A 14265-nucleotide genomic window follows, 5' to 3' on the forward strand; every position below is an offset into this window, starting at 1 on the left:
TTTCAGTAGATAGACACATGCAATATCAATCAAGCATGAGTCAATGAAGAAATAAATGCAGCCCCAGAGCAAAAACAAGATAAAACTCCCTTTAATATGCAATGAATCATTTTCAAGTAACTTTTTTTTTCTAATGTCTGTTGGTAACAAAACAATACTGTATACAAACACAAAATTGCTACATTAATGTAAACAAGATATAAAAATGATTCTTATGGTAATAAAACAAGTATTTGCTGTAGAATTCCCCTTTTTATGTGAATTTTTTTTTCTTAGACCGACCTCCACCAAGCTCACGGTTAAAATTTCAAAAATATTCAAAAACAATATGGCAACGTAACATTCAAAACACCAATTTTTTTTTTTTTTTTTTTAGTCGTAACACTCAGATGCTAAGTTCAGTGGTTTGATGTTTCAACTTACTGGTGGAGTCTCATGTACATATCAGCCATGCATTTTTGATATTGCATTCATTTACTTAATAAACCATTATATATTAATGTGTTTATCCCCTGTTGTCGTTCCAATTTGTTTCTGTCAGCGGTGATTCTTTTACATTTTTTGTTGTTGTTGTTGAGAGAGAAAAGCCTGATGGCGACTGTCGAAGAGTTTGTCATGCGATCCGATCATTCTGCATCTGTGCGAGTGTGTGTGTGTGGGTGTATACATCTGCGTGTCTGTGTGTGTGTGTACTTGCGTGTCTAATAAAAAAAATAATAAGAACAACAACAACATGAACGGAAACCGAACAGACTGTACTAACAGACTCTTTTTAACTGCTGAAGCTGACACACTCGTTCAAGGCATTAGTGAGACAGTTCCCGTGCTGGCGTGAGGAGGAGGAGGAGGGAGGCAGAAAAGTGGGACAGGGAGATTTGTCAGACTATTCCAAATTCAATGAGGGTATCACAAGTTTTTCCTTGTAAGACGCTTACACTGTGGAGGCAGGCGGAGGAGGAGGGGGGGGGGGGGGGGGGGGCTGGGCAGAGGATAGTAGAGGAGGGAGTAGGGGAAAGGAGGGATGGGGCACGTTGCTTTTTCAATAGAGTCCAGCGCCCTCTCTCTGTGAGACAGTGTAACAGCCTCGTTCCCGTTCATCCTTCCTTTCTGTCTAAAGTCTGTTGTCCCGGCCGTGGGAGGACACCAGGGGTTTGGGTTGGTGGGGCAGGCGGGGGGCTGGGGGGTAAGAGAAAGAAGTGGGGTGGGATTTGATAGATCTATGACAGGATGTGACTGGCTGGACTGGGAGAGATGAGTCTATGACAAGATATTGGACATGAACTCGAAGAATCTTTTGGAGTACTGCTCTGGGTTCACCGTCGAGATCTCAGCCCCCGCCTGAGGGGGGGGAAAAGCACAAAGAGAATATATTAAGAGCAATTTATTTAAATTTTCCCTTTAGTTTGTGTTCATGAGATGTTCTGAGGGATAGGTAACTGCGCTATTTTTATCAAGTCCAAAAAAAACTAAAAATGTCTCAGGTGCATAAATTCAGAGCATAGAAGATCAATAAGAATTTGCACACTATAAAGATAAAAAAAACGAGGCCAGCTGATGTAAAAAATGCCAAAACGTATTACATGGTGACACTGGTTTGTGCACTTTCATTTTTTTCACTTTTTTTTTTTCACCTTTATAGTGTTTTTTTTTTTACCTTTATAGTGTGCAAATTCTTTTTGATCTTCTATGTTCTAAGGGATGAAAGATGGAAAAAAATGGAAAGATGTCTACCTGTAAATGCTTTCTGACTTCCAAATAAAAATGTTTAAAAAAATATATATACATGTATATATATATAATTAGCGCAACACATTATTTAGTTTTCATAGAGTTTTTGTGTTACATGGTTTAAATTCTGTTCCAGGGACACTTGCACCCCAATGCACATCTTAAAAAATCTGATTCCTTCCATTAAAACAAGACTGCTGAAACAAGTCAAATCACAACAATACAGGATGTTCTATCCTTTTTCAGCTGCAGCCACAGGTTGTTGAATCATCTCGACACTCACCCCGTGTTTCACAGTTTTGGCAGCATGTGCAGCTTTTTTCTTAGCGTCATAGTGCGTGAGGATGTCGATGATGGCCATGAAGTATACCTCCTTCTTCACAGCACCTAAAACAAGGAGCAAGATACAGCATGAGGATAAAACGTCAGGAGGTTTCACTTTCACCTGGAGAGACAATGACAAACACTGCCTGCCTCTTATTTCTTTACTTAGCACTTCTCTATTAAGCATAAATATTATACTGACACACATTGTTGCATCTGTTGTCTGTGGCTTTTACTTTTCAGTGTTTCTAATGTTGGCGATGCAGGAATTTAAGTTTATTCTACTGCCGAGTGTCAGCTAAAAATGACTATTTAATGTAAATGTAGTGATAAACAAAGATGAAAAATAGAGGTTATATATCTATCATTTCCTCTTTCACACTTTTCCAACAGACAACCAGTCAACTAAACGTGTGTCTACACTTTACGCAAGGGTGCGTTCAGGTCAGTGTATCAGAGGAGTGTTAAAGACGCTGCTTACTGTCGTGGCTCTTGATTGCGTAGACGTCCACAGAGGGGTCGAACTCTCCGGGGCCGAAGAATCCGCCGAAGTTGAGGGGGTTCCCGGGGCTGTCGGGAGGGGTGCCGAACGAACCGGTGAGCGCGCCTCCGCCCATCCCGTCATTCTCGTACTCCTCCTCGTCTCCTGCGCCCTCCACGTCCATCTCCTCCTGCTCCGCTCGGTCCACATCATGGATGCCCACCAGGAGGCTGTAGTCCATGATCTTCAGCGTGGCCAGGAACTGACAAAACACACACACAGTAAGCATTAGCTTGTCGGGTGTCACTATAATGAGCCCATCTACACATTCTGGTCATGTAGGGCTGGGAGATATGGCTGAAATCAAAATCAAGATAATCATCAGGATATATATATATATGTACACTCACCGGCCACTTCATTAGGTACACCTTACTAATACTGGGTAGGTATCAGCTTTCAGCTCAGTGTCAACTGGCTACCAAAGTGACATCTGCCTCAAGGTCGGACGTGTTGCATTCTGAGATGCTTTTCTGCTCACCACAGTTGTAAAGAGGTTATCTGAGTTACTGTTGCCTTTCTATCAGCTCGAACCAGTCTGGCCGTTCTCCTCTGACCTCTGCCATCAACAAGGCATTTTCGCCCAGAGAGCTGCCGCTCACTGGATATTTTCTCTTTTTCGGACCATTCTCTGTAAACCCTAGAGATGGTTGTGCGTGAAAATCCCAGTAGATCAGCTTCTGAATCGTTTCTGAATTACTCAAACCAGCCCGTCTGGCACCAACAACCATGCCACGTTCAAAGTCACTTAAATCACCTTTCTTCCCCATTCTGATGCTTGGTTTGAAGTTCAGCAGATCGTCTTGACCATGTCTGCATGCCTAAATGCATTCAGTTGCTGCCACGTGATTGGCTGATTAGATATTTGTGTTAACAATCAATTGAACAGATGTACCTAATGAAGTGGCCGGTGAGTGTATATATCATTTGGCTTATGTATGCAAAATCACGTTAAATAATCAAATTGATGTCCATTGCATTGAACCGCATGGCAAAGTTAAATGTGATTTCAAACAAAACTGAATTTTTCAAATAATATTCTCTACAATGTTTCATACCTAATTTTGTCAGTTTTTAAATATAATTTGCTTGTTGTCATCAATTTAGACAACAGAATTGTGTATCAAGATAATACAATATCATCATATCATCACAATAGGATTACACTGAGAAACGATAAACGATAATATTGAATTATTGCCCAGCCCAGAGTCATATTATAGTAATGAAACTTTTTGAAAAATAAATAAAAACATAAACACAAGATTAAATGTTGCATAAGTCAATAGAGTCAATAAAAGTTTTTAGACGTGATTTTAGACAAGTTTTAAGACATTTAAAAAAAAAGATGATCCCTGAACAAACCCAAGTTCCTCAGGCAGGGCATTTCAGTCTAGAGGCCCTGATGGGAAAAGCGCAACACCTTCAGTCTGGAGTTTAGACTGCAGACGGGCCCGGCTCGAGGATCCTGGCCTGCACTCTGACTCGTAGGGGCTTAAAGGGTCTGCAGTGTAGCTAGCAGCCAGACCTAGCCATGCTTTAAACGTGATCAATTCTTAAATCTAACTAAACAGCAAACTGCAGAAGCTCCCGACGTGTTTCTTACCTCTACATCACGCTTTAACTTCTCCAAGAAGTACTTCTTGTTGTCGTCTCCTATCTGCAGCTTCTGGCCTTCATTCAGGAAGTCGTTGTCTTTAAAGGTGGGGAGTTCCTTAGCCTGAGGACAGAGAAACAGTTTTCAGGTCTTATTTCATTAATATGCAGCTCATGGGCTTCTAAGTGTCATTTTATTCATCTTTATGAAAAATGTTCTCCTTTACTGAATTTCTGCCATTCTAATTCCTCAATATACGACCTTGACGATTATTCAGAATTAGAATCACTTTAATTGACAAGTACAATACATCTACAAGAATTTGTCTTGTTGACTTCTGTGCTCCGTCATTTCAATGTGATTTTTGAGATTCATTCTAATTATTGGATTTAATGAGATCACATCTTTGTATGTTCACACTTGGCCTAAAAATGTCTGTCAAGCATCTCCTGTGACTGTATTTCTTTAAATCATTGCTTGTAACTATTGACATCTTACAGAGTTTAGTACATGCAAACACTCAAGCACAACTGACTATACAGAGAGCAAGAAGGCAGTGCAAAAGATACTGCAGTCAAAATCTCAGTCTGGAGTACATCTATGCACTTATATCTACTTTATTTAGCTGTAATTTGACAGCACTGTTCCTGGGATCAACACAGGGCAGTTATTTTTGTCCTCTCATGTCAACAGCGATCAACACACACAGAAATGAAACGTACCTTCTCTTTGTCGCTGGCTTCCCTTGAGACAGTAGAACCCTAAATATGAGGAAAAATAAGAGTATAAATAGAACTAATTGAAAGCAGCTGAGGAGAAATCAGAGGCACTTTTAGCATATTATCTGTTTTCTCCTTAGACAGCAAGTTTTTTTTAAACTGTCAATATTAGAAAGCAAGAGTTGTTTTCTCTAGAGAATATTTGGCAGGCAAAGAGGCATATGCTATAAAGGATATTCTGGGGAGTCAAGAAGTGTGCAGTCAGCGCACAGTATTCACAGTTACTGGCAGGGAATTAGAAACCGAACTAAGCTTCAGCACAAACCCAGAATTCTTAGCCATTTGTAGATGAAATCTGTAGCATGAGATTATAAGATCTTCCCTTTTCAAGTTCATTGACATGCATTTGTTACCTTTTTTTCTCATTCTTTCTGAACAAAAACAGCCTGAGCTGTAACTAAAAGGCTAATTTACAGTTTCTCAGTACATCAGCTGTTCTCAGTGAGTCAGACTAGGAATTTAAATCACCTCCCATCTACCGTCTCTATCATAAGATACAACCTGGATGAAAACGTTCCTGAGCTGTGTTTAGACTAATCAGTACTATATATTTATACGCTTTTAATATTTCTATACCTGTATTATTTAGCTAATATTTCTTCACTCCTGCCTTTATTGAAGACGTGTGATGTTCTAACAGTCAAGTGAAAAGCAAAAGTAACAGAGGGAAAAGTGCTTCTGGTGTTTATAGATTACAATGGAGAGCCAACCAAACAGATTTTTCTTTAACTGATGGTAACAAAGTTGCTAAAAACACAGAGAATGTCTCCAGCAGCGACAATTTTGTCACATTTCGCAAAGCGATACGTGTACTTTTGTCACATATTTGAAGTAAAAACACATCCCACCTTCAGGTCATACTTGCGGTGCACAGTGAGGCGATGGCTGAATACATTCCGGGTCACCACCATGTACGTCTCCACGCCGTCCACCGTTAGCCTGTACATGCCCAGGAACTGGGGGAGCAGCGTGCTGCCATGACACTCCACTATGAACTGCAGAGAGCCGGGGGAGGAGAGGAACAAGTGCAGAGGGAATGGAGACGGTGCTTAAGTGTGGGAGTGAGGAATCAAATATACAACATGGAGACTGATTAACAGCAGAATCTGACACGGCGGAGTTCTGCAGTCTTATCACTGTAGCAGCACTGCATCATTTTCATGCCTGTCTAACTTGAGATTTAAATTTTTCAGTTGAAGAGCACACGCTGCTCTTTGGGAAAATGTCACTAGAGACGTGGTTTAGCAAAGCCATATCTGTACATGTATATGTGGGTGAGTGTGCATGTGTGTGTGTGTGTGTGTGTGCTTGTGGTGATGGGCGGGCCCCTACCTGGTGGTATTTCTTTAGGATGTTGTGCATCTCGGCGATGTCTTCGCTGGACACGGTCTTGATTACGAAGCGGTGGTCGTAGCTGGAGAGGAAGCGGTTGCCGAAGCGACCCTGGGAGTCACTGTTCAGCGGGGCGCTCCTCGTCAGAGAGTTCTGGTCCGGGACAAACAAAAGGCACAAACACACAAAGATTACAAAACATCTTCCCTCTAGGCTCCATTTATTTAAACATAATTTAAACAGGGAGTAGCAATGAGCTTAAAAATCTGTTTTTCAACGAGAGACCTGGCCTAGAAAGCAGCGTCAATGACAAACAAAAAGGTGCTGCAGACAAACATCTATGTATGCAAGAGAAAATACAATCAAATTCACAAAAAGTGCAAAGTAAAACTACTGACTATATGACTATATGAGCACTAAAAGGCAGAAACAGCAGAATCAGGGATCTAGCCTAAACAAAGCAAAGACATCTACTTTGCCTCAAGATCCTTTATAAAAGAGAGAGACCAGCTCTTTCTGCTTCAAATAATTTTTAACTCCACTGATTCATCATTAAATTTTTTGTCATCTTCCTACCCAAGTGTTTACCTAGTGGAGAGCCCGCCTCACCTGGTAGTCCTGGTCATCGATGCAGAACCGCTCCCTCAGGTTTCGAAACACCATTGGACAGTACTCTTTGAACTTAAAGCGACTAGGCAGGTTTTCTCTGAGAGGGGAGAGAGAGAGAGTCACAGACGGTCAGTACAACAAACAGGATCAATAGGAGGCTTAATGAAGCTACAGCCTGATGGAAATGCAGCAGAATATTGACTGATATTGAAGTTTGTTGGCATGATGTTTGCTTGCTTATTGTTGGGGTTTTACTTTAACTATTGTTTGGATCTTAATGTGCATCATGCACAGACAATAACACAGTGAAGGGGTGACATTTACAGCCATCAGCTCCTTTTAGAAATGCATTTGTTATTCTGCTCATCATATAATGAGGTGCTGCCTGTTAAATGATAAGGGAATCAACAGTGCAGGGAACAGCAAGGCAAACCTCAACATTAGGCAGTTCTATTGACAATCTCATTTAAATTCAGCATTACAAACATTTAAAACAGGTCTTGTGAAATGTCAGCTAGGGGAAATTACACAATTTTCATCCACAACTGATTTTGTTTGGTTGATTAAACAACATACAGAAGAAAGACAAATCTGTGCAAATCTCAAAAGTATATGGATGTTTTATGAAAGCTGCACATAAGGTTAATTTTGACTCTCCATTAGGGACAGTCTCTCTTCTTCCTTGTGTCTGGCAAGTGCAGATAATTAGTGCCAGGCGCTGCTCTGAACCTTACAGCCTTACAGAAAACACCACTCTGTTACAGGCCTACGCTAGAGCACAGCTACTTTGTCATGAGGATTATTTGCATTGCAAAGCTGCTCAGTTACGTGCTCAGTGGGCGCTGTGACAACAACCTGTGTGTGAATACAACCTGACCCTGTAATAATATCTCTGTTTTGACATTCTGCACGCCGATTGTTCGAACTGATACAGCAAACCTTGAGTAGATTTACTCCATTCAGATGGATTCACAAAGGCTGTTTTTGCTTTTGTATTCTGACGGGGTTTAATGGGTGTAAAGAGTAATTAACAGGGTAGCAGACAGTGCGTAAGCTTAAATGTACCTACTTGTTAAATAGGTGGTTGTCCACTTTGATCTTACTGTAGGCTTTAAAGTCATCTGGCATCAGCATTACTGGTACAGGCACGTTACTTAACTCGTTGATCTGAAGGAGAGGGGGTGAGAAAGAGAGAAGAGATCAGAATAGAGACTGAGGAAGGCAAAGTGAAAAGGCTGATCTTCACACTATCAGAGCCTGGGGCTGCACAATCCATTGGAAAAAATAAGAAATCAAAATTGCAAGAAGAGGAAGAGGCTGTGATTTCTTTAGTGGAGATAAACGTCTCCTCAACAATGTATTCTAGTGTTGTGCAGTCCCAGGCAAATACATCAACTGTACTTTGAACTTGATCTTTCATTATATTAAAATCGAGTAAACTGTAAGTATAAACATCTCATCTTCACCCTCAAATATTACAAGTGCTGAAAAAGAACATAATGAAAAAGCTCTATCCACATCTATCACAACTCATACTGCAATATTCAGCCAAAAAAAAATGCAATAGTTGCTTCGTGTGACCCCAATAGATCCCACCAAACACTAAATCTCTGAGTGTATTTACCAGCAACAATCATTAACTTTGGGACCAAAGAACAAGCTGACAGTTCCTCTCGCTAAGTCCCCCGACACTGATCTTATCTGCTGAAACACATCCAGAGCAGAAGCTCACACTGATTGATTTCAGAAAAAGCTCCTTGTAGATTTATGGCAAGTAAACAGCCAAACAGCAAGAATTCGGGGGAAAAAGATATGGTGAGATTCAAAAAGATAAAATGCAACCCAGGGGAGAGCTGAAGGGAAAAACTGAGGAAATCAACATTTAAGGGACTATGTGGGGGGAAAATAACAGATATAAACACTTTGAAGAGTAACAAACAAACAGTACACAGTCCTGGCAGTGCTTTATGTAAATTCAGTAATAGGTTCTGAAAGTTGCTGATGATGTTTCATTGTTGGACAATCCCTTTAATACAATCAGAGTATGATGCTGTTATATCTGTGCGTTTGTGCTCAAGACAGCTTTTAGCAACATTTCATTTTGGAAAAGCAGCTTCGCTTTTTAGCAAGCACACATGCAAATGAGTTCATGAACGGTCAACTTCTGACATTATCACTTTTCATCGCTTTTTTTTCTCCCAGATTGTCAATATAAATAATTGCAAAACAGTGGAGATTTATAACCAGACATAAAAAAATATGATTTAAACCCACATGGTTGTATTTTGCACATTACAGGTATAACTTTTAGATGAGGTTTTCAAAATGAAACCAATCAAGTCATGCAACTGTTGCCTGGGGAGACCAATGTTGGTGGATTACTTCACCTGTCACCATTACAGCGGAATCAAATAACTTAATGAACTCATAGTATGTGTGATATAAAATGAAAACGTTTTGAAAAAGTCAACTTTTTAGGTTTTTCTAACTACAGGTTTCTCTCTTAAACACATTGCATCCTTCAACAATGTCATCAGACCCAGGCTCGGCTTCATAATAGAGTCAGGCTAAGTCATTTATAGTCACTGAAGAGGTTAATTGGCATTCCAGCACAGTGAAATAGACATTCTCTCAACGTGAAACCCTCATAGATTTGAAGAGGCAACTATTTGCTGACATCAAAAGTCAGATAACTTGATAGCCTCGGTGGTTTCTGAGGGCTAACAGCATCAAATAAAAGTGGTGTTAATGACACAAACACCAAGTGACAATGTGTGGAAGTGAAGCGCTCCGGCATCACAACTAGGGCATTATTAAAAATGCAGACACATCTTATGACTAAAAGAAGAGGGCTTTGAAGAGAAGTCTGTTTGATGTCTTGGATCTGCTTACCACCCACACCTCAAATCACCAGGCCGTGCCCACACACCCACTGCCACTGTTCATCCACGTAATGTACGTTGCGATGATTACCATAATTCATAATTGGTTTGTTAATTCCTTGGTTTTATGCATTCCATTCACACTGTGTCATTTCTCTTTTAAGATTAACAGGCTTAGTGCTGTCTGCCTGTCTGTCAGGTGTCGTTTGTGGTTCACACATTATTTCTCGCAGACATGAGCATGGAAGTTTAATACAGGGAAATGCAAGCACAAAGTTGGGTGTACACAAACTAATTTCCAGCCCCGTAAATTAACACCAGCCACCAGTGTAATGTTGTTAAACTTGCTGTGGCTGTTATATTGACTCTACCAGCAACTTTGGCAATTAACTAATCAACAATCATCGTTGGGTTCTTTCCGATTAAAAATAAGAGTCATGTTTGGCTGGTACAACAGTGAGTGTCTGGAGAATTTATGAACCCATCAGCCACTCTGGCCAGTGGATGAAAAAGTCAGTTTACTGCCCAGTTAATGTGCTGTCATTTGATAATGGTGCTCCAGATGGGATGGTAATGGACTCAAGCCATCAGCAAGTCAACAGAAAAGAAGACAAGGACAAGACAGTAGGAGTGGGAACCAAATGAAAGGACCTGGAAACACCTCACATCTGACTCTATTATTAAAGCCATAATGTACACAACACTGTCAGCTGGATTCACATTCACATGAATAAACTTGACCTGACAGAGTGGATCAAAAGATATTACACTTGGACATACTCTGTCACTGTAGAGAGGCTGATTCTCCAGTGTCAATCAAACAGATATTGGGGGAAAGGGATATTTAGGGGGGTGGGGTGGGGGGGTCCACTGACAAACATCAAAAAGCTGCATTTCAAATTAGCATGCTGTTGGTGCAAAACTGCTCCATGAACACTGTGGAATCTGCCCTTCAACCTGCTTTTCATAGGCATACAACGCTCAGCCAAAAATGAACGCGATATGTTTTCTGATCTATTTATAGGATAATGATGTGTGTGGCATTAAATTGCAGAGAATCACGGATGCACATGCACTGAGTAAAGAAGCTGCAAATGAAATCTCGGGTCAAGTTTATTGCATCTGGTGACGAGACGGCTGCACGGCGGTGTGTCTGTTAACAATAGACAGGCAGGCAGGCTGTCTGGTCTGCAGTTGTGGAGCCAGATCGCTGCAAGTTGCTGCTCTCTGCTCTGGCTGTCACACCCCTCCCATGCCTGCACTACAGCAGAGGCGGCTCACGACTTGCCTCCACATTCAGAGACTCCACCATCCGTGATTTGTGATGGTAGATTGTTAACGATCGGATGAATAATCCGATTTAAACATGCAGAGTTTGGTAATCATTTTCACAGCTGCAGAGGGCTTCACAGATGCACATTACATCCCTGTAAACCCACGCTTCTGACACACCAACCCGCGGCTATCCAGGCAGCTGCCGCTAGCTACAAATTGTATGCAAAGGGTTAGCCCGGCGTGGAGTCAGCCAGCAGATTTCTGTCAAAGCAGACTACTAAGTACTTGGCGAACATCCACGAACTAAACTAGCTACATGGCGGATGGAAAGCTTCAAAGTTGGCTTGATAGATGAAGAAGGCAGCTGGCTAACAAGCTAGCTAGCTAACTCGAGCTAAATCAAAACAGCAGGCAGGGGGATAAACAAACCGCTCGTTAGTGAACATGAACATGGATGGGTTATTTACCGTATGGTTGACACCCCACATTAAAACGCTGAGAATAGGCTCGCTCGCACGGAATAATTTCACTTTCTGTCCTATAAAATGTTTCTTTTTCGTCTTCGTTTTGCTAGCGCTCACAGGCGCTACGCTGGTACAGTTGGATGACATGTCTCTGGCTGGGAATTCAGGCAACGCAAGACAGCGCTCACTGTCGTTCGAGCTAACGGCAAAGCCTCAAGACAAAGAAATTAGAAGTTAGAGAGCGTAAAAAAATTATAAGTGCATCGTGCTCGTCGTCCAACTTGCGGTGTCTCTGAATCAAACAGTGTCTCTCGTTGGGAGTCAGCGGTGGTGCATTTTGCGCCGTCACCACCCTTCCTCCCGAGCAGGCCACGGTTGAGTCCGGAGACCAGCTGGCGGAGAGGAGAGCTAGCTAGCCGGCCATCAGGCTTCACTGAGTCCGCCTTTCCCTCCTTCTTCAAACCGGAGCGGTGAACACTTGCCGAGCAACTCCTCTCCGTCCTCGTATCGGCCTGCAAACCCCCCCGGAAAACGATTTGAGGCCGTTTTATTTGCAACTAAGTAATCCCATTATGATGCGCCTGAGATTGTTGTCAGTCACCACCAACCAGCGTTTGGGGTCTCCTCAAGATGGCGTCCGTGTTGCACTTCGCAGTCAAGTGCGCCCCCAACCGGCTGACAGCGGAACTACAAGTATTAACATTCTATTCCACACGCAGGCAGGGGTTCCCAAACTTTCTTTTCATGCCAAGCACCCTCAAATAATTAAGGATTAGATCACTGGCTGGACCAGGGAATCCCATTTGATGAAATTAGTATTTGTAGCTATGATTTAGCATAGAAGTGTCTATTTTGTAAGTGGCAAGGCAAGGCAAACTATTTATATAGCATGGCAAATTCACACACAAGGCAAATTCAATGTGTTTCACAAAAAATACATAATTTGTCCAGTAAAATGACATTAAGAAAGATAGGTAAGTGAGGATACAATAAAGAAATACAAATATTCATTTGTTGTACAGTGTAGGAACAAACTTCTATATTTATGATTTACCGCATTCCAGCATAGGAATGACCCTCTGTGCCTATACGACTTTGGGAGAGGGGAGATAACAGTGATCAAAACAATGCACCATCCAGGGAGTGAAATACTAGTGAATCCACTTTGGGAAGTTCAAGGTTCACAACCAAAGATGAACTGCATGAACTAGATTTTTCTTACCCTGTCAATCATCAAGATTTCTAATGACATGCAAAAGTGGTGAGATGTGGCGCCCTGCAGTGCAAATGAGTAAATCAGTCCAATGAGGAAATCAAAGGTAATTAAACTTCATTCTTATTTCTGGGTCAATCATGAGAGAGGTTTATAATGCATAAGACAACTCTGTCTGTGGGTGATATCTTATCATGTAAATATAAACATCAAATCAGGATGCATGTCTTATTGTTAAACTTTTACTGTTAACCTAGGACAGTTCACTCATCACTGTGAACCCAAATCAAAACTCTGATCTGTGATCAAGAGATACTCAAAGTTGCTCCACTGACAATGATTCGTACACTCACTGTGTGGACTCACACTGTTTATTTTTAGCCTTTTCACCCAAATTAGTTTTATTTAATAGTAGTGCTGACAGCTCTGAACCAGAAAATGACCCCATATCTCCTGGAAATCACCAAGATTGCTGTCACAGTGTCCATTAAGTTTGTCTCCCAGTCAGTGTTGGTGGAGTAATGCCAATATTTGTCATTTTTGTTCACTTATTTCTAGCTTTGAGAGAGACTTTTTCACATTTCAGACTGGACTGTCCAAGATCAAAGGGATATAATTCCCTTTATTGTGGATTTTCCTTTGGCAAAATTGTAAACCACAATATTTACTTTAAAATTGTAATTCTCAAAGAACGATATAATTCTGTGAGGAGTCCCAGGGTGAGCATGATGTATGGACCCTCTGCACTGCCAGGGATCACCATTATACCCTGTACAGTGTGCATCTGCCCTGCCAAATATCCACCCAGTCAAGAGCCCACACCATCAGATAGGCAAACAATTCTAAAAAAAATAGAGCTGAAAATAGCTGAGGTAAATTTAGGCAAATTTGTGCACCTCTGTACATGTGTAGGCTTAGTCACTGGTTTATCTGTATCTGTAAGGCAATTTTGGGTAAGTTTCCAGACTTGTTTGTCTATATTGGTCAGAAATGTATTGTCCAAGTTCTCAAAATTAATTTGAACATAGTTTGGTAAGAAAGCCATCATGACCTCTGACCCCGCTGCATGGAGCGACCTGCAGAAAGACTGGAAGCTGAAAGAGCAGGTCACTCTTCAGGAGTTTAAAGCAGCTGTCAGATCTAAGAAATATGAATCTATTGGTGATTGTCAGTGTGTTTTGTAAGATGTTGCCCATGCCTTTTAATTGTACTACAACACTACCCCCCCCCCCCCCTCCACACACACACACACACACACACACACCTCTCTCTCTCTCTTTTCTGTTCATTACTTTATACTGTAATGTAATCCATTTTCTACTTATTTATATTTTGTTTTATTGCATTTTTATTTTTCTTATGTGCTGTCCTGTCTTTCAGTAACTTTCTGAGCCAGGTTTCCCCTTGAAACAAAGACTTTTAATCTCAGTGGGAATTGGTTAAATAACGGTTAAACAAATAATGAAAAATTTTTTTTTTAAAAGAGTGCAAATTTCCAATTAAATCACTCATACATATACA

The 14265-nt window shown here is 41.1% G+C and overlaps 1 protein-coding gene across 1 annotated transcript; it reads right to left on the reverse strand.

Moving 5' to 3' along the window:
* Positions 1-75: 75 nt before the first annotated feature.
* Positions 76-12143, reverse strand: LOC139924845 (phosphatidylinositol 5-phosphate 4-kinase type-2 beta-like). The gene is made up of 10 exons (XM_071916037.2): positions 11535-12143; positions 7980-8077; positions 6911-7007; positions 6302-6454; positions 5818-5964; positions 4913-4951; positions 4200-4313; positions 2534-2795; positions 2012-2115; positions 76-1338 (listed from the first exon to the last, which is right to left on the reverse strand). The coding sequence occupies exons 1-10, from the start codon at positions 11676-11678 to the stop codon at positions 1258-1260; spliced, it is 1239 nt and encodes a 412-aa protein (XP_071772138.1). The 5' UTR covers positions 11679-12143; the 3' UTR covers positions 76-1257.
* Between the last annotated feature and the right edge of the window lie 2122 nt (positions 12144-14265).

Source organism: Centroberyx gerrardi, chromosome 3 (assembly GCF_048128805.1).
Source record: "Centroberyx gerrardi isolate f3 chromosome 3, fCenGer3.hap1.cur.20231027, whole genome shotgun sequence".
Taxonomy (NCBI): Eukaryota; Metazoa; Chordata; class Actinopteri; order Beryciformes; family Berycidae; genus Centroberyx; species Centroberyx gerrardi.